General features: G+C 44.0%; 1 protein-coding gene across 1 annotated transcript in view; it reads right to left on the bottom strand.

The window, feature by feature from the left end:
- The window catches only part of obscna (obscurin, cytoskeletal calmodulin and titin-interacting RhoGEF a), a 142,957-nt gene that overhangs the window by 80,145 nt on the left and 35,339 nt on the right, over positions 1–27,473 (bottom strand). Inside the window, 11 exon segments of the mRNA XM_056276899.1 lie at positions 80–346; positions 4,156–4,422; positions 5,021–5,287; positions 5,580–5,837; positions 6,128–6,406; positions 6,592–6,861; positions 7,620–7,886; positions 13,247–13,513; positions 19,476–19,742; positions 24,368–24,634; positions 25,330–25,596. Coding sequence (XP_056132874.1) covers positions 80–346; positions 4,156–4,422; positions 5,021–5,287; positions 5,580–5,837; positions 6,128–6,406; positions 6,592–6,861; positions 7,620–7,886; positions 13,247–13,513; positions 19,476–19,742; positions 24,368–24,634; positions 25,330–25,596 — 2,943 coding nt within the window.

The following is a 27,473-nucleotide window of genomic DNA, read 5'->3' on the forward strand; positions in this document are numbered from 1 at the left end:
ACAATTGGGGGGGGGGAAGGGCGGGGGGAAATCTTAAAGCCGTCTAATCCACTACGCCACTGTCAATTTACACACACACCTTTCACTGACACAGTTGCAGTGGTCTCTGCACCTCCTGCCTGACAGGAGTAGCTCCCACTGTCCTCAGCTCTCAGCTCCTTGATGAGGAGCTGCAGCAGGCATCCATCTTGTTTCATCTCATACTTCCTGCTGGCTCTCAGTGGCAGCCTGTTCCTCTTCCACTGAACAGGAAGCCCAGGCTTAGACAGTTTACAGGACAGAGAAGCTGTGTTTCCCTCCTCGGCCTCCACACTCTGCAATTCCTCCTGGAAGAACGGAGGGAGCTCTGGAAGATTAAAGGAAGACAAAATGTACATTTTTAGTAAAGAAATACAGGGCTTGAGACATTGTCAGATCAAAGAAGAGTTGTATTTGTAAGTTATTTTCACAGTTTGTTTCTGCCTACTTATCTACTGATGGGTTGAGTGTGCAATGCATGGCAACTTAATGCATGCCAGTAAATTCTGACCAAACATTTGTCACTATGTGCTTTCAATTTGTAGGACAGACTTGGATAACTAAAGTTTTGCATGGACATGTCCTTTGGGCATATTTGTGAATCTGTGGCCCAGCATATTACTCCATCGTCTCAGCGAACCTCCATCAGAAAGTCCTGACGGTTGTTTGAGCTCAGATACAGCTCATGGGTGATTGTTCCAAAACATCAGGCTGGCAGAGTTCAATAAACCTTTTAAAACCTGACTTCTCTCTCCTGCTCGTTTTACACTGATGTCACATGGTCTTTTGTGCTGTATGGTGTTTGTTTTCAGATGCAAAGGACCTCATAAATCTGGCGTCAAACTTTCTCACAAACTATCATTTAGTCTCATGTTTAGATGGACCATCTGTGTAGAATCGGGGACGGGGGGTTGACTCTTCTATTAATGTGTGTGCATCTGAAAATATTTACTGTTATAAGATGATGACGCGTCCAGCCCCTCTCCAGGAATTTGGTACCAGAGCCCATGCTATGTGTGGAGATGAGCCCAACTATATCTAGCTGGTACCGCTCCCCCTCCCGCACCAGCTCAGGCTCTTTCCCTGCCAGAGAGGTGACATTCCAAATCCCGAGGACTCACTTGGGCTCACCTCCACACATAGCATGGACTCTGGTACCAAATTCCTGGAGAAGGGCTGGACTCTTTACTTTTCTGGAGTTGGTCAAGGTGACAGGTACCGGGCGGGTGTGGGGATACTCACAAGTCCCCAGTTGAGTGCCACCATGTCGGAGTTCTCCCCAGGGAATGAGAGAGTCACCTCTATATGACTGAGTCGCTGGGGGGAAGGCTCTGACTGTTGTGTGTGCTTATGCACCGAATAGCAGTTTGGAGTATTCGGCCTGCTTAGGAGTCTCTGGGTGGTGTCCTGGATAGGGTTCCGCCTGGGGATTCTATAGTTCTGCTATGGGACTTCAACGCTCATGTGGGCAATGATGGAGAAATCTGGAGGGGCATGATTGGGAGGAAAGGCCTCCCTGATCTCAACCCAAGTAGTGCCTTGTTATTGGACTTCTGTGCGAGTCATGGATTGGCCATAACAAATGCCATGTTCGAACATAAGGTAGTCATAAGTGTACTTGGTACCAGAACACCTTAGGCTGAAGGTTGATGATAGACTTTGTGTTCGTATCATCAGATCTGTGGCCATATGTTTTGGTCACTCAGGTGAAGAGAGGAGCAGAGCTGTCAACTGATCACCACCTGGTGGTGAGTTGGATCAGATGGCAGGGAAGGCTGCCGGACAGACCTGGCAAACCCAAACGTATAGTAAGGGTTAACTGGGAACGTCTGGCAGAGGCCCCTGTCCGTGAGGTCTTCAACTCCCATCTCCAGAGGAAGTTCTCATGTATCCCAAAGGAGGTTGGGGACATGAGTGGGCCATGTTCAAAGCCTCTATTGCAGATGCAGCAGGTAGGAGCTGTGGTCATAAGGTCATCGGTTCCTGTCAAGGTGGCAACCCAAGAACCCGCTGGTGGACATTGGCAGTGAGGGAAGCCATCAGGCTGAAGAAGGAGGCCTTTCAGGCTTGGTTGGCCCAGGGATCTGCTGAAGCAGCAGACAGGTACCGGGAAGCCAGAAGGGCTGTGGCTTCAGCAGTTGCAGAAGCAAAAACTCAGATGTGGGAGGAGATCAGTGAGGCTATGGACAAGGACTTTCGGTTGGCCTCAAGGAAGTTCTGGCAAACCATGCAGCGAATCAGGAAGGGGAAGCAGGGCTTGATTCAGGCTGTGTTCAGCCAGGGAGGGGAGCTGCTGACCCAGACTGGGGATGTTGTCAGTCGGTGGAAAGAACACTTTGAGGAGCTCCTGAACCTGACTAACACGTTCTCAGTGGAAGAGGTAGAGTCTGAAGACTCAGGGGAAGCCCCACCCATATTCCTGGCAGAGGTCCCTGAGGTAGTTAAGAAGCTCGCTGGTGGCAAGGCGCCGGGTATGGATGAGATTTGCCCTGACATTGTCGGGCTGTCTTGGCTGACATGCCTTTTCAGTGTCGCGTGGAGGTCGGGGACAGTACCTGTGGAGTGGCAGACTGGGATGGTGGTTCCCATATTTTAAAAAAAAGGGACCGGAGGGTGTGCTTCAATTATTGGGGCATCACACTGCTCAGCCTCCCTAGGAAAGCCTACTCTAGGGTGCTGGAAAGAAGGCTCTGACTGATTTTCGAACCTTGGATCCAGGAGCAACAATGTGGATTCCATCCTGGCTGTGGAACAACAGACCAACTCTTAACCCTTGCAGAAGTGCTGAAGGAGGTATGGGAGTTTGACCAGCCAGTCTACATGTGTTTTGTGGAATTGGAGAAGGCTTACCACTGTGTACCCTGGGGCACTCTGTGGGGGGTACTTCGGGAGTATGGAGTACCAAGGTAGTTACTACAAGCCACGTGGCCCTTGTATAACCAAAGTGAGAGCTGAGTCTGCACAAAGTCAAACACATTTTCGGTGGCTGTCAGACTCTGCAAAGTTTGTCCCTTGTCTCCGATTCAGTACCTCCAAGTCTGTGGCCATGGTTCTCTACCGGAAAAAGGTAGATTGCTCCCTCTGGGTTGGGGATGAGTTGTTGTCTCAAGTGAAGGAGTTCATGTATCTTGGGGTCTTGTTCATGAGTGAGGGTAGGATGGACTGGGAGATTGACAGGCAGATTGGTGCAGCATCAGCAGTAGTGTGGACGTTGTACTGGACCATTGTGGTGAAGAGGGAGCTGAGCTGGAAGGCAAAGCTCTAAATTTACCAGTCAATCTTCGTTCCAACCCTCACCTATGGTCATGAGCTTTGGGTAGTGACCAAAAGGGTGAGATCACAGATACAAGCGGCTGAAATGAGTTTCCTCCATAGGGTGTCTGGGCTCAGCCTTAGAGATAGGGTGAGGAGCTTGGACATCCGGAGGGAGCTTGGAGTAGAGCTGCTGGCCCTTTGCGTTGAAAGGAGCCAGTTTGGGTGGTTCGGGCATCTAATTAGGATGCCTCCTGGGTGCCTTCCTTCGGAGGTTTTCTGGGCATGTCCAATTGGGAAGAGACCTCAGGGTAGACCTAGAACTCGCCGGAGGGACTACATGTCCAATCTGGCCTTGGGACCCCCCCAGGAGGAGCTAGAGAGTGTTGCTGGGGAGAGCGACATCTGCAACTGTGACCCAACCCTGGAGAAACAGCTGATGATGTGATGAGATGTATGACGATGAAGCTGTTCTGTTCTTTTCAATTAACATTATAACCCTCATTCTATCACTTGGTGTTCCCCATGTGGTTTCATTCAAGGAAGGATTTCACAGAAATGCCGTCAACAGATACAAGTAAGGCTTGTTCCATTACCTTTAACAATATCAAACAAATTAATCTTTGAAATGAAAGTTGTGGTACCACCTAACAACAAGCCATTTTATAAAGGGTTTATAAAGTGTTTACTAATTACTTTATTAATGGTTAACAAGTTATTCATTTATGTGATATACAGCAGTAATAAGATGTTATAACACATTCATTAAAAAAGTTACACAATTGTGCATCATATCTATGCCATGTGTCCTTGTTTCTTAAGGCAAATCTACACTCCTGGTTGTTACAGTCACACACACACACACACGCACACACACACACATACCTTTCACTGACACAGTTGCAGCGGTCTCTGCACCTCCTGCCTGACAGGAGTAGCTCCCACTGTCCTCAGGTTTCAGCTCCTTGATGAGGAGTTGAAATAGGCGGCCATCTTGTTTCATCTCATACTTCCTGCTGGCTCTTAATGGCAACCTGTTCCTCTTCCACTGAACAGGAAGCCCAGGCTTAGACAGCTCACAGGACAGAGAGGCTGTATTTCCCTCCTCAACCTCCAAACTCTGTAACTCCCCCTGGAAAAATGGAGGGGGCTCTGGGAGATGAAGTGAAAACAAACATGATGTGAGTGCATTTGTCAGTCAGTAGCTCTGATAGTGATGGGAGTTCATTTCCACTATTTTTGGGCCAAGTGAGATAAAAATTTGGACCTTGATCTTGTTACTTCTGTAGAGGGGAAAGATGGTAGCCAACCAAAGTTATGTACCAAAGCTTACCAAGTGTACATGAATGTTGATATGGGTGAGGATTAATGTTCTCTATCACTTATTTCAGCCAACATGTAAAATGGAAGGTGGGGGAGTTCAGACATGGGACATGTGCAATGTGAAGTTTGAACAAAGATTGATTTTTGTCAATAACACTAACACACAATATCATGAGGCAGTCTAATCCACTACTAAGTTATGGTACCAAAGCTAAAGCATACCGAGTGTACATTAATGTTAATATGGGTGAGGATTAAATGTTCTTTATCATTAATTTTAGCCAACATACAAAGTGCAAGGTGGGAAATTCACACATAGGACAAGTGCTTTGCGAAGTGTGAACAGAGATTGATTTTTGTCAATAACACTACCTCAAAACATCTTGAGGTAGTCTAATCCACTACGCCACCTCCAAAATATACACACCTTTCACCAACACAGTTGCAGTGGTCTCTGCACCTCCTGCCTGACAGGAATAACTCCCACTATCCTCAAGTTTGAGCTCCTTGATGAGGAGCTGAAGCAGGCATCCATCTTGGTTCATCTCATACTTCCTGTTGGCTCTGAGTAGCACCCTGTCCCTCTTCCACTGAATGGGAATCCCAGGCTTAGACAACTCACAGGACAGAGAGGCTGTGCTTCCCTCCTCAGCCTCCACACTCTGCAACTCCTCCTGGAAGAATGGAGGGAGCTCTGAGAGAGACAGATGGGCGGAGTGTGGTGATAGATTTAGTGATGTTTAGTGTGACAGAAACAGTCATTATGTTTGGTGCACTTTACAGCACAGTTTTCAAAATCAGGGTCACAGCTCCAGATGTGGAAACAATTTCCAAGACAGCTGGCTTTCACAATTGATATTCGATGAACATTCCCATGATTACAATAATGCCTAAAAAACTGTGGCTTATCCCTACATTTTATCCACTTATCCAATATAATGAAAATTTGGTAGCAGTTAGCAATGCTCTCTGTCCCTTCATTTTACCTTTCACAGTGAGTGTGACGCTGCTCTGTGCATCTCCTGTATCACAGGAGTAAACACCAGCATCCAGAAGCTCCACATCATGGATGAGCAGCAGGTTGACTTTACCCTCCTTACGGATGTCATACTTGTCCCCGTTAAGGAGGGGGACATGGTTTCGTCTCCAGGTAACAGGGGTGGTGAGGTTGGAGGTGGTGCAGGACAAAATGGCTGTATCCCCTTCCACAGTCGTCACATCCTCAGGCTTCTCTTCAAATAAAACTAGGATTTACACATAGCAGTTGAGTGTTCATAGAGTTGTTCAAATGGAAATATGCAAATAGCATGACAAAGTGTGCATATGAAGCCTGAGATAATAGTAAAAGTTTTGATGTCGCAATTATGTGGTTATTTAACACTGAAATTATACTGAAGGTGCAGTTACGAGCTCACATACTGCTCTAATATGCAGCATATGTAGACTACCAATGTCAATGCCGCGAATACAAAATTGAGTAGAATACCACAAAAAGGAGCCATGATTGACTCCCATCCCAAACATCTCTCCTCACCTTCGGGCTTTGGCACCACGAGCAGGCATGCAGAGGTCCTCTCCTCCCCAACCACAAACGCCACGGTGCCCGTCTCTTCAGGCGTTGTCATAGTGAGGACCAGGCGGTGCTCGCGACCACTGCTGGTCATCTGATTCATCTCATTCTTCTGCAGCGGGCTGGAACCCAGCCACCAGTCGCCCTCGCTCACGTCTGAGTGGCTCAGCTCACACACAAACACTGCGTCTTCGCCTGCCATCACCGTCACATCCTGCAGCTCCCTCACAATCCGCACACGCTCTGAGGAGGAAAGAGTAGCTAGATACAGCTGGTAATTTTAGAAAAATACAAACTGGTGTAGCACAAGAAAATAAACAAATAGTGTTGGCTGTATTCACCTTAGCCCACATTAAGCATGTCAGACTTCTGAAAGCTCATTTAACTACATGAAAGGAAAGATAGGATATATTGCAGCATCCCCCTACCCCGAACAACAAGCTTGGCAGTTGTTTTCTTTCCCCTGGTGATACAGCAGTACTCTCCAGCATCCTCCAAACACAGTTTCTTGATCTCCAGGGTGTGCATGGCTCCGCTCTTCTTGATGATGTAATGTCCACCTTCTTCCACTGGAGCATTGTTTTTCTTCCAGCTGACAGGAACATTGGCACTGGAGATCTCGCAGGAGAATACCACTGGTTTACCCTCCATCACCACCTGGCTCTCCAGCTCCTTCTCAAAGAACACTGATGCAGCTGCTGGAAACCATTAAGAGTGATGGGGTTACCAGGGCAACATTAGCATCACCTGCTTATTGAGGAAAAACTATGGACTTGAAATAAGAGATGACCTCTAAGTTTTAATTTTACTCTCCATAGGGAGGGGGATTTTTGTAGCATGTGTCTCTACTGCATTTGTATAATCTGTTTTAGAATGTGTACAGATGCACAACAAGTTAATATTTTCGTGACTTATGCCCATTATATGTATATTTTATGTTGTTAGAATTAATTAGAAGAGTGGCCCAACTGACAAATAAAGATACAAAAGTTAACAACAATATCATCCATTCTTTCTCTCTCTATAGTCACTTAATTCAGTTCAGAGTCATTGGTAGCTAGTCTATCCTAGTATGTATATCTATCTGGCAGAAGACACCCTGAATAGGCCATTACCTCATCACAGTGTCCACCACACACAGTCACTAATTCAAACGTATGGACAATTTAGAGACTCCAATTCATCTAACGTGCATGTCTTTGACTGTAAAAGGAAAACCAGAGTACCTGGAAGAAATCCATATGAACACTGGATGATCATGCCATCTCACACAGAAGAGCTAGGTTCAAACTCAGGATCCTCTTTCTATGTAGCCAACCACTGACTAAGTTTTCCACTCAAAATCAATATGATGACGTATCAAAAAATACATATACATCAACAAAGAGTTCAGTTTTTCCATGTCAGCAAGTTAGTGACATTGACAATGGAGACATGGGAGCAACTTCTCACCAACCTCTCACATTCACTTCAGCTGTGGTTTTCTGTTCCCCGAAAACACAGCTGTACACCCCTACATCCTCAGGCTGGATGTTTCTGATCTGCATCTCTGCTGTCTTCCCTTCCAGCCTCATCTGGTACCTGCCCCCTTGACACAGCTGGTCTTCCCCCTTCCACCACTCCACTGGCACCCCCGCCTTGGACAGTTCACAGTGGAGGACCACATTGCCCCCTTCCCGGCCCTCCTGGTTCTTCAGACCCATGTTGAATGTGATGGGAATGGCTGTGGGTTTGGGAAGACATTAAAAAAACATTAAATTCAATCAGCGTGTATCTTGTGTTGACTTAAATGACTGGCTACATACTGGTATCATCTGATGGAAACTTGAGTTTTGATGATTATTCTGTTGCGTTTTCATAAATTGAAGGATTAAATGGTCTTCTGTATATGTTGAGAGTTTTTGTATTATCCTTGGGCTTATAAAATCCTTTTAAAATCCACTGTTTAATTCAGAAAATCATTTATTCAGTGTCAATTCTATTCTATCGATCATCATTCTCAAGATATAACCGTTTTTCTTCATTTCCTGTTAAGAGGACACGTTGCAGATCCCAAAAATCCCAAAAATTATCCCAAACATCTACACTGTTATGTTTGGTAAAACAGATGGACAACTTAGGTTGTAACTGAACCTGGAACAGAGCTTTTACTGCAGCATGTGCTTTTCATACATTCACTATTATGTTCTGCTCCTACATTCTAGATGACGTCTTGATGTATATAAACTACAGATACTCAAACGAGACATACCGTGCCAATGCATATACATTACATCCCCCTTCTCTTTTTTTTTTTTTTTTTACATAAGAGAACTACTCCATCCATTATCCAAGCCGCTTATCGGAATTCCGGTCCCGGGGGATGCTGGAGCCTACCCCAACAGTCATTGGGCGGCAAGCAGGGAAACACCCTGGACAGGCCGCCAGTCCATCACAGAGCCGACACATTCACACCTTGGGACAATTTAGCATGGCCGATTCACCTGACCTACATGTCTTTAGACTATGGGAGGAAACCGGAGCACATGGAGGAAACCCACGCAGACACGGGAAGAACATGCAAACACCACACAGAGGATGACCTGGGATGACCCCCAAGGTTGGACAATCCCGGGGTTCGAACCCTGGACCTTCGCCCAGAGAACTACTCGACAGTGTAAAACATTAATGAGCATCTTCAATAACATTTCCAATAAACATATCTTTTCAATATGCCAATGTAATACATTTGAAAGCACATCCGTATCACTATTGTGTTCCCCAAATAAACATCTCAAGTCAGATTCATATCTATAAATAAACAACAGAGAATACTAATAATAAACAATACAACATACCAACAGGATTGCTGTCTTCTTTACTTTCTAAACAAGACTCTTTTACTGTGAACTTGAACAAGCATGTAGTTTGTGTTCAGAGTGCATGAGTATGACTGTTCAGTCCCTGAATATCACTGGAACTCTGTCCTGTCTTCCAGTCCTAGTCAAATGTGATGGTGTTTGGGTTTGAGTCACAGGTGTCTGTTACCCGTTTGTCACCCTTCCTGTTAGGATCTTGCAACTCTGTGGGTGTTTCTACAACAATGTCTGTCTGACGTTGCATCATTTATCTTCTCATCTGTCTTCCTCAGATGCTTTCAATTTATGTCGATACAAACTTCCATCTGGTGTGCGAACAACATAGGATCTTGGTTGCTCATGTTTTCCTCTCAACCACAGCTGGCTGCCAAGTCTACCATCTTTGTATTCTGACCTTTTCTCCAGTTTTCAAACCAGGTAAGTGTCTTGTATGTTGGTTGTAGTACATCTGTGATTTCTGTCTGTCTTTCAGCTTGTTGCACACCTGAGATGTCTTGTCAGAGGTAAGTAATGATGTAGAGGTAGGGAGTTTTGATTTCAGATGTCTTCCCATTAATCATTATAGCTGTGCAGGTGACAGCCCTATGCCCTCCAGTTGCGGTATTCTAAAAGTGCAATGTAAGGATCGCCATTGCTGCACTGTGACCTTTTCAGCAGGTTCTTCATGGTCTGCACAGTTCTCTTTGCTTGACCATTCGATTGTGGATGGCTTGGGCTGGAGGTCACATGTTTAAACTCCCAGTTTTCCACAAAGGTGTTACACTTAGTACTTGCATACTGTGAGCCATTGTCAGATATTACCAGGTCTGCAATGCCATGCCAGACAAATATGGATTTCATCGCATTAATGATACATTAACTGGTTGTTTGAGTCAGCTTGCTGATTTCCGGGTACTTTGAGAAGTAATCTACACAGAGCAGAGACTCTTTTCCATTGAAATTAAAGAGATCAGTACCTATCTTCTCTCGAGGTCGTCCTGGCAGTGTGTGTGAAAGTAGCGGTTCTCTTGGATTACTATTTTGGTGCTCGTTGCACTCCACACATTGAGATACCATTTCCTCAATTTGAGTGGTCATTCCTGGCCAGTATAGGATGTCTCTTGCGCTAGCTTTACACTTGACCATTCCTAGATGTGACTCTTGTATTTTTCTGAGGATTTCTTGCCTGAGTTGTTTTGGGACAATAAGCTTTTCAGCTTTGAACAACTTTCCATCTAAGTAACTGATCTCTTCTCTGAAAGTCCAGTATGGGTGTATTATTTTTGGTACTTCACCCCTTTTCTTTGGCCATCCACTTGTAACGGTGTTCTTCAATGTGTGCATCTGCAGATCCTCTGCTGGGATTCTTCTGAACACTTCCTGTTTTTCCTCAATCTTGGGTAGCTGGCGTGCAATGCTGTTTACCACCAGGTCTTCCTTCAACAAATTTTCTTTCGTTTCTCTGAAGTAAGCATGGTTTAAAACATCAGCAATGTGGAGTTCTCTGCCTGGCTTGTATGTGACCTTGAGATTATATTTTTGTAGTCTTAGCAGCATTCTCTGCAGCCTCATTGGAGCTTGATGGAGAGGTTTTTTTTTTTTGAAGATACTCTCCGGTGGCTTGTGATCCCTTTCAACTTCAATCTCTTTACCATAAACATATTGGTGGAGTTTTTCACACCAGTATACAGTGGCAAGCAATTCTTTTTCGATCTGCACATACCTTTGCTGGCAGTCAGTGAGTGCATGTGATGTGTATGCAACAGGCTTACCCATCTGCAGTATGATCGTGCCAATGCCTTCAGAGCTTGCATCTAGCCTAACAGGCTCATTGACGTCATAAAATTTCAGTGTGGGGGCATTCGTGACCAGCCGCTTGAATTCTCCAAACCTTTTCCATTGGGCTTCCTCCCAGTGCCCTTCAGTGTCCTCCTCAAGCAGTTTTCTCAATGAAGCACTGACTTCTGATAGGTTGGGAATAAATTTTGCAAGATACTGTATCATGCCCATGAATCTGAGGAGTTCTTGTTTGTCTTCAGGTGGTGGTAGCTGAACAACTGCGCTCACTTTCTCCTTGTCCGGTTTCAATCCATTTGCACTTGGAATGTGGCCTATGTATTTGATCTCTGTCATTCTGATTTTCCATTTGTTTCCATTTAACTTGAGGTTGTTTTCTGTGGCCCTTTCTGGCAGCTTCACTAACCTGTGATCATGCTGTTCTAGTGAGTCTCCCCACACCAGCAGGTCATCAATGATGTTGACAGCTCCATCAAGGCCTTCTGTCATCTGCGCCACTGACCTCTGGAACACTTCTGATGGCGACTATATTCCAAAGGGTAAATGCAGGAAGTGGTAGCATCCAACTGGAGCGTTCATCATGCACAGTCTGGAGCTCTCGTCATCAAGTTTGATCTGCCAAAATCCCTGGTTGACATCCAGTATGGAAAAAAACACTTGGTGTTTTCCATGTGGGTTACAACTTCTTCCACAGTTAGCAGTGGATAGTGCTCCCTTTTTATGGCTCAGTTTACATCTTTAGTCCACGCAAATTCAGATCTTCTTTGGTGCAACTACAGTGACCATGCTGCTGACACACTCAGCTCGTTCTGTCTGCTTTGTGATTACCCCCATTGGTTCCATTAGGTGTAATTCATCAATGACTCTGTCCCTGAGAGCAACTGGGATTTTCCTTGGAGCATGTACAACTAACTGGCATAACTGTGCAGTCAATTTGTAGTATGTGGTGCTGTCCTGGTAAGCAGCCTAATCCTGTAAATAAGTCATCAAAGTCTTTTAAAATATCCTTGTCTTTCCTGACATCATACAGTCTCTTTACCAGGCCTAGCTTCTGACATGTTGTCCTTCCTAGTATTGCTGGAGCATCTTGCTGTAGATTTCAAATTCAAACTTGTATTTTTGTCCTTTGTATTCATAGGTGAGAGATTTCTTGCCCAATGATGCCATTTTGTGACCTGAGTATGCCACTAACTTGCATTTGGATGATATGAGTTTTCCTTTAATATCAAGTGAGCTGAATGTTTTTTCTGACATTGCATTGCTCTCTGCACCAGTGTCAAGCTTGAATGTCACATTCCTCCTGTTTATTCTCACTATTCAGATTTTCTGTCAAAATTTCATCATCTTTCTCATCTGAAGTGTAATAGGTCTAATCTAATTCTCTTGATCTACTCTAATTGTGCCAATAAAAATGTCATTACAACTTTCACTCTGCTCAACTGTGTGCATTTTCTTGTTGTTGCTCTGTGAATTGCACGATTTTGTAAAATAATTCATTTTGCGGCACAACTTACATGTTTAACTGAAGGCTGGACACTTCTTCATTTCATATTTGTAGCCACACCTGTTGCAGTTTGCTCCTTTTTGTTCTTTCTCTTCAGTCCTTGCCTTGCATTTTTTGTTCTTTGACTTGACTGACCAGATTTTATGCACTTCCACTTTGTCGTTAAAAGCTTTAACTTAGCTAGACGTGATCTCATTTGTATGACATATATATTGATCGCCTTTTGCAGTGTGATGTCTGCCTCTCTCAGCAACCTGTCTCTCACTTGATTGTTCCTTATGCCACACACAATCCTGTCTCGTACAAACGAATCATGCAGTTCTCCAAACTCACAGTCCTTTGCTTTTCAGGTCTGAGACATATGCATCTATTGCCTCCGATAGTCCTTGTACTTGCGTGAAGAACATGTGGTGTGTGTATGGTGAATTTTTTCTTGGTTCGCAGTATTCTTGAAACTTTTGCTTTAGCGCCACAATTTTGTCTGTCTCTCACTCTTGGAATTCAAATGTGTTACTTTTGCTGCCTCTTCACCAGCAATGTGCAAAAACGTGGCACATTGCACATTCTCCGACTTATCTGCCATTCCACTAGCAGTGCAAAACAGTTCAAAATGCTGAATCCAGCTTTTCCAATTTTCGCAGAGATACTTTGCAGGCTTAAAGCTGATGGTAGCTGTAGCTATGCCATTCTTTTGTCTTTTTGTTTTCTTAGATGAATTCTGACACCATGATGTGTTTGGTAAAACAGATGGACAACTTAGGTTGTAATGGGAACAGAGCTTTTACTGCAGCATATGCTTTTCATATGTTACATTCATTACGTTCTGCTTCAACATTCTAGATGACGTCCTGATGTGTATCAACTACGCATGCTCAAACAAGACACACCATGCTAATGTATATACATTATACACACTCATTGACAGTGGACAGCCTTTTCTCTTACGTGTGATGGTGATGTTGGCTGTGGTCTTGATGTCACCACATATGCAGCTGTAAGTTCCTGTGTCTTCCAGCTGGGCATTCCTGATGGTCAATTCCATGATGCTCTCCTTCTTTTTAACCTGGTACTTAAACCCGTTCTTCAGGAGCTCCTCTTCCTTCCTCCACTCCACAGTGAGACTGGTTTTAGAAAGCTCACATCTCAGAGTCACGCTGTTCTCTTCCTCCACCTGCTGGCTCCTCAGCTTCACTTTGAATGTGATGGGTGGAGCTGAGAGAGGAAGGACCATGGAGCAGATTTAGTGATTATTCATTTCTTTCAAGTTCTTTAAAGAGTAACTAAATACCAGACTATTTTAGTGAGTTTGCTATAGGTTAAAAACCATGTAAAGGCTAAAAACATGCCAAGCTGGTCTTGGTACTCTGATGTTGGAATAACAGGATAAACACAGCTTCTAACATTAACAAAATTAATAACAGCTAATATGGATTGCGCCCTCTGGGTTGGGGATGAGTTGTTGCCTCAAGTGAAGGAGTTCAAGCATGTTGGTGTCTTGTTCACGAGTGAGGGTAGGATGGAGTGGGAGATTGACAGGCGGATTGGTGCATTATCAGCAGTACTACGGACGTTGTACTGGACTGTTGTGGTGAAGAGGGCGGTGAGCCAGAAGGCAAAGCTCACAATTTACCAGTCAAACTTCATTTCAACCTTAACATAGTATGGTCATGAGCTTTGGGTAGTGACCGAAAGGGTGAGATCACAGATGCAAGCGGCTGAAATGAGTTTCCTCTATAGGGTGTCTGGGCTCAGCCTTAGAGATAGGGTGAGGAGCTCAGACATCCGGAGGAAGCTCAGAGTAGAGTCGCTGCTCCTTCGCGTTGAAAGGAGCCAGTTGAGGTGGTTCGGGCATATGATTAGGATGCCTCCTGGGTGCCTTCCTTTGGAGGTTTTCTGGGTACATCCAACTGGAAGAGGACCCCCTTGGAAAACGAATCGCTATTCTAGGGCCTTCAGTCCTTCTGCCATCAGGCTGTTAAATGCTGAGAGTAGTAATTTTAAATAAATGCTTTATATTGTTTTTTAACCCAGCCACTGAGGATGCACAAGCCAGTGCATCCTTAGTGCCGGTCCCAAGCCCGGACAAATGGGGAGGGTTAAGTCAGGAAGGGCATCCGGCGTAAAATCTTTGCCAAATCAAATATGCGGATCATAAATAAGACTTACATACCGGATCGGTTGAGGCCCGGGTTACCAACGACCGCCACCGGTACTGTTAACCAGCAGGGTGTCGGTGGAAACTATGCTACTGTTGGGCGAAGGAGAAGGAGAGGGGGAAAGCATCTCCAGAGGCAGCTAGAGAGGAAGAAGGGTAGGCATGTGGAGGTGAGAGTTGGAACTTTGAATGTTGGCACTATGACTGGTAAAGGGAGAGAGCTGGCTGACATGATGGAAAGAAGAAAGGTAGGCATACTGTGTGTGCAAGAGACCAGGTGGAAGGGGAGTAAGGCCAGGAGTATCGGAGGTGGGTTCAAACTCTTCTACCATGGTGTGAATGGGAGGAGTAATGGGGTAGGGGTAATTCTGAAGGAAGAGTATGTCAAGAGCGTGCTGGAGGTGAAGAGAGTGTCAGACAGAGTGATGAGTATGAAGCTGGAAATTGAAGGTTTATTGCTGAATGTTATCAGCGTATATGCCCCGCAAGTTGGGTGTGAGATGGATGAAAAAGAAGAATTCTGGAGTGAGTTGGACGACATGGTGGAGAGGGTACCCAAGGAGGAGAGAGTGGTGATTGGAGCGGACTTCAATGGACATGTTGGTGAAGGGAACAGAGGTGATGAGGAGGTGATGGGAAGGTATGGAGTCAAGAAGAGAAATGTGGAAGGACAGATGGTGGTGGATTTTGCGAAAAGGATGGAAATGGCTGTGGTGAATACATATTTCAAGAAGAGGGAGGAACACAGGGTGACATACAAGAGTGGAGGAAAGCGCACACAGGTGGACTATATCTTATGTAGAAGGCGCCATCTAAAAGGGATTGGAGACTGCAAGGTGGTGACAGGGGAGAACGTAGCTAGGCAGCATCGGATGATGGTCTGTAGGATGACTTTGGAGACCAAGAAGAGCAAGCGAGTGAAGACACAGCCAAAGATCAAATGGTGGAAGTCGAAGAAGGAAGACTGTTGTGTGGAGTTCAGGCAGGAGTTAAGACAGGCACTGGGTGGTAGTGAAGAGTTGCCAGATGGCTGGACAACCACTGCGGAAATAGTGAGGGAGACAGCTAGGAAGGTACTTGGTGTGTCATCAGGACAGAGGAAGGAAGACAAGGAGACTTGGTGGTGGAATGAGGAAGTCCAGCAAATTATACAGAGGAAAAGGTTGGCAAAGAAGAAGTGGGATAGTAAGAGAGATGAAGAAAGTAGACAGGAGTACAAGGAGATGCAGCGTAAAGCAAAGAGAGAGGTGGCAAAGGAAAAGGCGTATGGTGAGTTGTATGACAGATTAGACACTAAGGAAGGAGAAAAGGACTTGTACCGATTGGCTAGACAGGGACCAAGCTGCAAAGGATGTGCAGCAAGTTAGGGCGATCAAGGATAGAGATGGAAATGTGCTGACAAGCGAGGAGAGTGTGCTAAGAAGGTGGAAGGAATACTTTGAGGGGCTGATGAATGAAGAAAATGAGAGAAAGAGAGAGAAGGTTGGATGATGTAGGGATAGTGAATCAGGAAGTTCAGCGGATTAGCCAGGAGGAAGTGAGGGTAGCTATGAATAGGATGAAGAGTGGAAAGGCAGTTGGTCCTGATGACCTACCTGTGAAGGCATGGAGATGTTTAGGAGAGATGGCAGTGGAGTTTTTAACTAGATTGTTTGACACAATCCTGGAAAGTGAGAGGATGCCTGAGGAGTGGAGAATAAGCATACTGGTACCGATTTTCAAGAACAAGGGCGATGTGCAGAACTGTAACAACTACAGAGGTATAAAGTTGATCAGCCACAGCATGAAGATTTGGGAAAGAGTAATAGAAGCTAGGTTAGGGGAGAGGTGATGATCAGCGAGCAGCAGTATGGGTTCATGCCACGAAAGAGCACCACAGATGCGATGTTTGCTTTGAGAATGTTGATTGAGAAGTATAGAGAAGGCCAGAAAGAGTTGCATTGTGTCTTTGTAGATTTAGAGAAAGCTTATGACAGAGTGCCGAAAGAGGAGGTGTGGTATTGTATGAGGAAGTCAGGAGTTGCAGAGAAGTATGTAGGAGTGGTGCAGGATATGTATGAGGGAAGTGTGACAATGGTGAGGTGTGCGGTTGGAATGACAGATGGGTTCAAGGTGGAGGTGGGATTACATCAAGGATCGGCTCTGAGCCCTTTCTTGTTTGCAATGGTGATGGACAGGTTGACGGACAAGATCAGGCAGGAGTCTCCATGGACGATGATGTTCGCGGATGACATTGTGATCTGTAGCGAGAGTAGGGTGCAGGTTGAGGAGAGCCTGGAGAGGTGGAGGTATGCACTGGAGAGAAGAGGAATGAAAGTCAGTAGGAGCAAGACGGAATACCTATGCGTGAATGAGAGAGAGGACAGTGGAATGGTCAGGATGCAAGGAGTGGAGGTGACAAAGGCATTTCAGTTTAAATACTTGGGGTCAACTGTCCAAAGTAACGGGGAGTGCAGTAGAGAGGTGAAAAAGAGAGTGCAGGCAGGTTGGAGTGGGTGGAGAAGTGTGTCAGGAGTGATTTGCAACAGAAGCGTACCAGCAAGAGTTAAAGGGAAAGTTTACAAGATGGTTGTGAGACCAGCTATGTTATATGGTTTGGAGACAGTGGCACTGACGAAAAGACAGTAGGCGGAGCTGGAGGTGGCAGAGTTGTAGATGCTAAGATTTTCACTGGGAGTAACGAAGAAGGACAGGATTAGGAACGATTATATTAGAGGGACTGCTCAGGTTGGACGGTTTGGAGACAAAGCAAGAGAGGCAAGATTGAGATGGCTTGGACATGTGTAGAGGAGAGATGCTGAGTATATTGGGAGAAGGATGCTGAATATGGAGCTGCCAGGGAAGAGGAGAAGAGGAAGGCCAAAGAGGAGGTTTATGGATGTGGTGAGGGAAGACATGCAGGTGGCTGGTGTGACAGAGGAAGACGCAGAAGACAGGAAGAAATGGAAACGGATGATCCGCGGTGGCGACCCCTAACGGGAGCAGCCGAAAGTAGTAGTAGTAGCTTTATATTGTTTTTGAACCACAATAGTTGGTTTATACCTTGTTTGTTTTTCACATGGCTTGTGGGCCTGTATGTTCACTGACTGTAGTGGGGGAATGTAATGTGCAATGCATCTTAGAATGCTTTATTTATTTTATTCTTTTAACTTAAAGGAATTTTTACCCTTCGCCTGGTCCTCGTGTGAGTCTACATGCAAGGCCACATGAGGGTGACAGTGTGCATCTCTTGCCCATGTACTGATCTGTCTATTGTCTCTGACATACTGATGATTGCCACTTGTCTGTGAGTTTGTGTATGGTCTGGGTAGATTGTTGAACTGAATTGCTCTTCTGGGATAAATAAAGTTGACTGAATCTGAATCTTCTTTTGCGCCCCAGTAATTTTCATAAATTTGCTCAAATAATAAAGAGAGTGAGTGAGAGTGTGTGTGTGTGTGTGTGTGTGTGTGTGTGTGTGTGTGTGTGTGTGTGTGTGTGTGTGTGTGTGCAGAGCGCATGTGGAATCTAGACGGGGAGACAAGCAGCAACAGTAAATGAATAAAGAGATAAATGCTCATTAAGAAAATGAACTGGCACTTGGGGTCTGTGTTTGTTTTTTGTTTTTTTAAACTTTGTAAAGTGGCACAGGATTTCCAAAAAAATTGCCAACCTCTGTTTTAAACTAGAACGACCGGGATTTCCCTCCTACCTAAAACGACCATTTTTAAACTCTATATTCTATCACGGTATAAATACCCAATTGAGATATTAATGCATTGCATATGTTAGTATGTCTGTTAAGAAACAACTGACATCAAACTTAACAGTTTAACAACTTCAATACTATTTTTCAAACAATTTAAAATGGCCGCTTCCAACGCCTGTAAATACTGCAATGCGTCGGTGGTAATCATGGTGCATCTGTAACGGCGTCTGTAACCAGACATGTTGGCAGTAATCAAAAATCAAGTTTCGACTATTACTCTGCACTGGAGAATGCTAGTGTGTTTCTAGGACAGAGCAATGAACTTCGCGAAGGAAATGATGCGACCAACAAATGGCATAAATAGTGACATGACGCACACGATGACGAGCAAATTACAAGCCGTCTTTTTGACCGCTCATGTTCGTTTTAGGTAGATCTTATAACTTTTTTTGTGCAATTGATCTAAAACTCATTTTAATGCAATATATGCAATTTCAGGAGCATTCAGGGAGCGGTAGGTCTGTATCTTTTCTTTCCCCACAACGTCATTAAACTTTGAAAATCCAAAACCATCAAAATAACCGCCTTGGTCGTTCTAGAATGAAATTATTTGTAATGCTTTATGATGATAAGATGTAAATGGTGATTGATAAATGAATAATAGGTCACTTGTAAAGCTCTTAGAACACACTTTAACCATTAGCAGATGGTTTAAAAATATTAATAACAACCTTATTAATATGTCTTGGAATGTTTAATCTAGCATCTTCTTCTTTTTTAAATCTAAACTTAACCTCTTCATGATAGCACTTACCAGACCACATTGCCCAAACAAAAAAATAGCCCTAACCTTGCCAATTTTGAACTTGTTGCCTAAATTTAAGCTTTAGAAATGTCAGGTCTTTATTCTAATTTAATTAAGTTTTTAAATGTTCTTGTCTTTTTCTTGCAGTGCTGTTCTTAACAATTATTTGTGATGGTTAGCCAAGTCATATTTTCAAGCCATCTGTTAACGTTAACTAGTGTGTTGTAAGAGCTTTATTAATCACTCATTTACAGCTTCTCAGTACAAAGAGTGACAAATTTATCAATTACAGAATTTTGTTACTTTCCACAAATAATCAAGTCCAATTAAATAAGGAAGTGGATTTTCTTTTCTCTATTGAAGCCGTCGTTTCATTCAAACAATATCTTTCAACAAGAGGTTCTCATATCTAAATATGTAAAAGCTGTTAATCAGAAAGATGGCCGTGCTTTTACAGCCTTAAATTTCAAATTGGATGAATGTCAAATAGGAGTCATACAAGACAAAAATAGACGACTCGTCCTACCCTTGACGGTGAGCTCGGCGGTGGACTGGCTGTCTTTGGTCTTACAGGTATATTTGCCTGCGTCGCTCTCCTCCAGGTTGTTGATGACCAGTTTGGTCAGTCGGCCCTCCTGCTTCATCTCATATTTGTCTCCAGGCTTGAGGATGGCCCTGCCTCTCCTCCAGTCCACTGGGGCTCCAGGCTTGGACAGTTTACAGCAGAAGACCCCGCTGTCCCCCTCCTTAACTTCCAAATTCTCCACCTCTTTTATAAATGTTATGGGAAGGGCTGTGAAAGACAAAAAACAGGTCCTGTAGTGATCCGAAATAACTCCCCTTGATACTCACTAACTACCCAACTCCTTGATTGGGTTGTGTTTTCACTTTTATAGCAGCATTTTTCCCTCTTTAATTGTTTGAGAAGCATACAAACTCTTGGATTGGCTGCGTAAGAGCATCAACCAATCAATCAATGAATCAAGTTGCATTTAATATAGCGCTTTCATAGCTTACATGGTCACATGACAGGTCAGCAAAGTCACATGCAAAGGTTACATGACACAGATCAGCAAAGGTCACATGACAGACCAATAAAAAGGTAAAAAGGGTCAAACTTAGTTTATACTAGTACATTACATGATCCGTGTCATGTAACCTTTGCATGTGACTTTGCTGACCTGTCATGTAACCATGTAACCTTTGCATGTGACCATGTAACCTTTGCATGTGACCATGTAACCTTTGCATGTGATCTTGCTGACCTGTCATGTGACTATTTCATGTCCTGTATCATGTGGCCACTATGAAGCCCTATATAAATCACATGCCATTAGTTACACTCATGCTCTGATGAAGGCCTGTAGCAGTAGGTGAAAACGTTAGCATGCCAAAATAAATTGGTGGAAATTAGGCATTTCCACCATTTCCATCCTTGGATGTGGCTCTTCGAAGTTTTTTTGGGTTTAGCACCACAGTAAGAGTTTCTTTTTGGGAAGGCGCATCCAACTCCTCCATTCTTAGAATTTTGGACTGTAATAGCCGATTGCCTATTTCAACATTATTGTTTATGGAGTATAATTTTTGTTGGGTGTACAATTGGATTTTATGCTGGTGTGTGTGTGTGTGTGTGTGTCCAAAACTGAACACCAAAAGCTAAAAAGGGAATGGGTAGGACAAGTGTATGCATCTTAATTCAACTCAAAAGCAAGGGGAACGGCCATATTACTACATAAAAATGTACCCTTTTCTGTGAAAAAAAAAATTGATACATCGGGGCAATGTGTATCAACTCAAGGCAATACATACTCTGAAACTTGAGACATTTTTGAATGTGTATGCCCCAAATTATGATGACCATTCCTTCATTCATAAAATATTTCTTAAGAGTATCTGAATGCTGTGGGAATATATTGATAGGAGACTTCAATTTCTGCCTTGACCCAGTTCTTGCCAGATCCTCAGACACTATAATGACAAGGATCAAAGCAGCCAGATCTGCACTGGCCTTTATGAAAAATCTAAATCTTAGTGACACTTGAAGACCCTTCTACCCACAACCAGAGACTATTCTTTCTATTCGTGCCCCCATAACTCCCATACTAGGATAGATTATTTTCTTACATCTAGCCAATTAACCCGTAGAATTCTGTAAACTGAATACTTGCCTACGATCATCTCAGCCCATTCCCCACTGACACTTTCAGTGTTAACAACTGAGAAAGTGCAGGGACTATATATACTTAGTACAAAAAGTTAGGAAATTTGTGTTTGGTAGATTATTTCTTTGTTGTAACAATGCTTCTTAGCAATGTCTGTAAATGTTCTCATTCATCCAGGTCATGGTTATCCAAAGGAGTTGAATCAAGTGCAGCTGGACTTGGTATATATCCGTGAAGACGTTTTGCCTCTCATCCAAGAGGCTTCCTCAGTTCGTGCCTTTCTGACTAGACGAAGCTAGTCTGACTGGCTGGTGATGAGACTCAGATATTTATCCTCTAGTAGTCGTTGTCAGAGCTATAGATGTCCATGGCTCTTTGTGTCCCGATGTTTACCAACGCCCATCACTAACAAAGCCATAGATATGCGTGGCTCTCCTGTGCTCCGATGTCCAGCCGCGCCCGTCGCCATCCGAGCTATTGATTTGCATTTGTTGAGCAGCGACGGTCATTTGGGGTGTTAGTTTCGACTTCATTGTTCAGTGGTCATGAGAGTTGTTGGAGCCGTTAGTGACCGACTGTTGTTCTTGGAGGCTAGGCTTCTTGAGTCTCCTGGGTAGAGATGAAAGGACGGCATTTTAAGTGGGAGATAGGTGGTGTCGCAGACCTCCTCTTCTGTTGAGGGATGGTTTTTCCAGTTTCGCAAAGATGGCTTCCTTCACCCCTCTCTCAAACCATCTATCTTCTCTGTCCAAAATGTGTACGTTGCTGTCCTCGAAGGTGTGTGTCTTCTCCTTTAGGTGTAGATAGACTGCTGAGTCTTGTCCTGAGGAGTTTGGCCTTCTGTGTTGGGCCATCCGTTTGTGTAGTGGTTGTTTGGTTTCTCCTATGTATAGGTCAGTGCAATCCTCATTGTATTGTACGGCATACACCAGATTGCTTTTCTGGGTGTGTGGTACATGGTCTTTGGGATGAACCAGTCTTTGTCGGAGTGTGTTGCTGGGTTTGAAGTATACCGGGATGCGGTGTTTGTTGAAAATTCTCCTGAGTTTCTCAGAGACCCCAGAAACATACGGGATGACTGTGCTATTCCTTCTGTTCCTTTTCTCCTCGTCGCTCACCCGGTTGGTCTTTTCGGAATGTGTTGCAGTTTTCACAAAGGTCCAGCTTCTTAGCAATACTGTTGGAAAGCCTGTTTATTTCCCTTTTAAATGGGGCCACATTTGTAAGGAACACGCATTTGTGGGATGAGCAGCAGAGCTGAATATGTGGGTTCCGCCCATAAAAAATTGCCAAATCTTCGCTGCCAATGCCAAACAGCTTATTTTGCTGTTGCTACTGACTCTTGTTTTGAGCTTCTGGTACCCCAGTTGCTGACAATCAGGTGCCTGATATAAGATTTATTGCCAAGAAGCATTGTTACAACAAAGAAATAATCTACCAAACACAAATTTCCTTACTTTTTGTGCTAAGTTTAAATGGCGGCTGAACCCAACTGCTAAAAAAAAAAACTGATTTTTGTCAGTTCATGAGAGACCAAATTAAAATCTTTTGTGAAACAAACTGCTTCTCTTCTCTCAATAGCTTTGTAATGTAGGATACAATGAAATCCTATTTAAGAGGCCAGATAATTTCCTATACCAATGACTTAAAGAAAACACACATGGCTGAAATTATCAAGTTGGAGAAGGAAATCCTGCATGTAGAAAAAGAACATCAAATGTCTAGCTCGAGAGACATACCAAACATTAGTAAACGAAAAGTTTAAATATAACCCGCTGAACACTTACAGAATAGAAAAACCCCCCACCTTAGAACCAGAGAGATACTATAGACTCGGGGGGGGGGGGGGGGGGCACACACCTGCTTGGCAGTTGAAGGCGAAAGAGAAATCGAAAGCTATCAATTCTATAGAAACTGAAAATGGGACTGTAACGGTAAACCCAAAAGAAATGAATGATTGTTTTATACACTACTACTCTTCATTATATACACTGGAATCCCCAGATAATTTTACCATATCAACTACTGAAGTAACAAGATTAACACAGGAGGACCAGGACTGTCATCTTTCTCAAAAAGAAATTGAAAAAGCAATCTCATTGCAAGCTAATAAATCACCAGGTGAAGATGGTTTCCCCCCTGGATTTTATAGTGTTTAGAGATCTGCTTGACTCACTCTTTATGGATGTTTTAAATCTGGCAACTGGAATACAAACACTACCTGATTCCTTTTCTATGGCCTTAATAACAGTTATTAATATGAAAAACAAACACCCCAAAAAATGCTCCTCTTATAGCTCAATTAGCCTCCTTAATAGATACTTTAAGATTATTTCAAAGGCCTTAACCAATAGATTAAATAGGTTCCTCCCCAAACTTATCAATATAGAGCAAACAGGTTTTATATACAAATGACTCTCGGCCAATAACCTCTGCAGACTCTTCAACATTATTCACTTAGCGAATACCAGAAATGAACCCAGTATTGCACTATTGTTAGACACTGAAAAAGCCTTTGATTGCCTAGAATGGCCATTACTGCTTAAGTCCTGGGCAAATTTGGCTTCAACACGTTTTCATTAATTGGGTGAAAATCCTATATCACAAACCGCAAACAAAGATAGTCACAAATGAAATAATGTCAACTCCTATTACGCCACAAAGAAGCAGCAGAAAGGGTTGTCGGCTTTCTGCCGGGCTTTTTGTCCTGCCATTAGAGCCGGTGGCACAAGAAGTGAGACAAGACCCAGACATAGAGGGCATCCAAGTGGGTCAGTTAATTCACAAAGTCAGTCTATTTGCTGATGATGTAATTTTATTTCCTGATCTCTTATCAAGTTACAAGCTGTTCTGAAAAACTATAGTATAATATCTGGCTATAAGGTAAACTATGAAGAGAGTGAAATACTCCCTCTGACTGAATTTGATCACAGAGGTACTATGTGCCAGTCAGACTCCTTTAATTCTGCCCCAAAGGGGTATCCAGGTGGATAGCAACTTAAAGAACCAGCCGCTTCTTTTCACCTGACAGTGAGGAGTTTTGCCAAGGGGATGTAGCACATGGGAGGACCCCCCCATTCCCCCAAGTTCCCCCTCCCCCCCGAACAGGCGCTCCACCCCACCCTATCAAACTCTTTTTGTCTATTCTGCACTGCCTTACATGGGCATTGCTTTTAATTTGTAAAACCTTGAGATTGGACGTTAATTTAGAGAGTGTTATAAATAAAATGTGCCATTATTAATTTCACTGTGATACCTCTAACTTTGATGTCAGCTGAGGTAATGACAGTTCCCACGGAACAGTTGTACTCCCCAGCATCCTGCAGGTCCACATTTCTGATCAGCATCTCAGCCACCCTGCCCTCCTGCTTCATCTGGTATTTGTCTCCGTCCTTCAGGAGCTTGTCATTTCTCCTCCACTCCACAGAAACTCCTGGTTTGGACAGCTCACAGCGCAGCGTCATGCTGCTTTCCTCCACCACCTCTTGGTTCTTCAGCTTCTGCTTGAAGGTCACTGGGATAGCTAAAAAGACAGATAGATAAAGCTAAGGACATCACTTTGATTATACTTGTTTAAAGTATTGATACAATAATAAAATCAACACTGGTTCATTCATTCATTTGTTAAACCCAATTAATCTAAAAACACAGGGAAGGGGGGGGGTATCCCAGTTTGCAATAAGCAGGAGTCAGGGAGACACCTTGGACAGGTTGCTAGTCCATTAGTCCATCACAAGACCCACATACACAATCACTCACACATTATTCATGGACTATTTAGAGTCTCCCATTAACTTGACATGGACGTTATTGGACTGTGGTAGGAAACCTATGTGAATATGGGGAGAACATGCAAACTCCCCACGGGATGGTTGGAATTGAACCGAAGACACTCTTTCTGTGACGGAACACTGCAGATACAAAAATAACATTGCGACTACTATAACTGCAAATTTTTAATATTTTCTTAAGTACTCGGTAACTCGTTTTTTTAAAAGTGCTTTAATATAAAAAGACCAATTATGACCACATTAAAACTAATTAGTTCCAACTAGGTAAGCTTTAAAATAGCTTTGTGCTGAACATACAAATAATGAGTGAGAGTCAAGTCAGAAGTCACCGATGTCACAGAAATGAACCCTAAAGACATAAACTTGCTCTAGATTTCAAAACACTCAAACATCAGACAGTATTGGGATTCGGTTCACTGTGCCTTACCGGTGATGGTGATGGTGGCGGTGGTTTTCAAGTCATTGCACATGCAGCTATAAACACCACTGTCCTCTGGCTGGCTTTTCCTGATGAAGAGCTCCAGGATGGAGCTGCTCTGCTTCATCTGGTATCTATCTCTGTTGGAAAGCAGACGATCTCCCTTCCTCCACTGCACCACAACCCCGGGTTTAGAGACCTCACAGCGGAGAGCCACACTGTTTCCCTCCTCAACATGAATATTATTCAGCTCTTGGATGAAGGTGATCGGACGTTCTAGAAATCACAACAAGACTTTTTAATTATGGTGACTTAGACAGCTCCTTAAAACATAACCATTATGCTATCTTTGCCCTAGGAAAGTTACATTCAACATTGGCACTGCTAGTATCTTTATGATACAGAAACCAAATTAAACCTGGCATATTTACCAAACATTGAAGATCTCACAATCTTAGAATCTATGGGTAGAAGTTGTTTAATCAGCAATCAAGGCATTCTCCAGAAGGCCCTGCCAAGACAAAGTATGTCCACTGTGTAAGCAAGCAGGCTACCAAGAGACTCGCCATTTTCTGAGTGATTGCGACTACCCCCCAGACGATGACCGACGTTACATCGTTAGAGTGCAGCAAATAGTGAGCATCGTCAAAGATGAGTGCGATGCAGATGATGACCTACAGGGCAGCACGCCTTCTCACAACTCAAGATAGTGGAGCAGTCGCTCTTGGTGCTGTAGCATACTGTGTTCACGCTCGTAAATCTCTGATGTGTTCCATGGTCATCAGTTCATCTGCATCACAACTGTCATCGGCACGACTTGTAACATGACATTCTACTGCAGTATGCCTCGGGTCCCAGATCCTGTCCAGTGCGGAGTCTGATAGGTCCTCACAGCTTCCGGGGGTCAGTGAGAAACGGATCTCCTTCACATGGGGTGACAGAGTATTCCAGTTTGACGGCCTCATTGTGGTGAATCTTGAAATCAACTTGATGGCTGGCACACCTTTCATGGAGACAAATGACACTGCTGTTCATTGGGCGGCAGGCAGGGAGACACCCTGGAAAGGCCGTCAGGCCATCACAGGGCCGAGAGAGAGAGAGACACACACACACACACACACACACACACCTAGGAACAATTTAGTACAGTCGATTCACCTGATCTACATGTCTTTGGACTGAGGGAGAAAACTGGAGCAGCTGGAGGAAACCAACACAGAAATGAGGAGAACATTCAAACTCCACACAGACGACGACCCAGCACGACCCCCAAGGTTGTGCTACCCCGGGGCTCGAACTGCGCCACCGTGCCGCCCCACTGTGAAATCCATTCATTATCCAAACCACTTATCCTGCTTTCAGGATCACTGGGGATGTTGGAGACTACCCCAGCAGTCATTGGGCAGCAGGCAGGGAAAAACCCTGGACAGGCCACCAGGCTATCACAGAGCTCACTCACTCTCTCACACACACACACACACACACACACACAAACACACTTAGTAGTAGTACTAGTAGTAGTGGTGGTAGTAATAATTTAGGCCTGGATTGAGGGTCACACAAGAAAAAAAAAGGACTCTTGAAACAAAATAAGTCCAAAACCAACCATTTAATTATAGAAAAAAAATAAATGGATGTTCATTCACCAATCAGTGAGAGCAACGGGATGAGGCAATCCTTCCTATGTCAGGCCTGTATTATGTTATGGCAATCCTTAGGCACTGGCCAAGATGTGCAGTGGAGCGTCTGTTTCTTCTGGTTCTTGATTGAGTTCATTGAAAAAAAGATGACTCACATATGCATGTGGAAGGGAAAATTGTGAGTAAGAGCACTGCAATAGCTCTCACATTTTTTGGAATCAAGCTTGGGGAACCACGTTGATCCAAAAGTCACTCACCCCAACATCCTTGCGTTGTGCTTTGAGCGAATCAGATGTTCCCATCTCCAATACCTCCATCTGAAGATTTGCCTTATATGTGTTAGGTACCAGCCTTTTGGCCTCTGCAGTCCACTGGCCGTCAGCTGAAATGGAGAATGGCTGTCTCAGGAAGAGGACGATGTCACCAGAGAGTTTAGGGGAGCTTTCAAATCATTCCTTTAATCTTTCTGCCGGGCTCGTCAAGAACTCATTCATCGTTGGATCCTCCCGCATT

Source organism: Lampris incognitus, chromosome 3 (genome assembly GCF_029633865.1).
Source record: "Lampris incognitus isolate fLamInc1 chromosome 3, fLamInc1.hap2, whole genome shotgun sequence".
In the NCBI taxonomy this organism is placed as follows: Eukaryota; Metazoa; Chordata; class Actinopteri; order Lampriformes; family Lampridae; genus Lampris; species Lampris incognitus.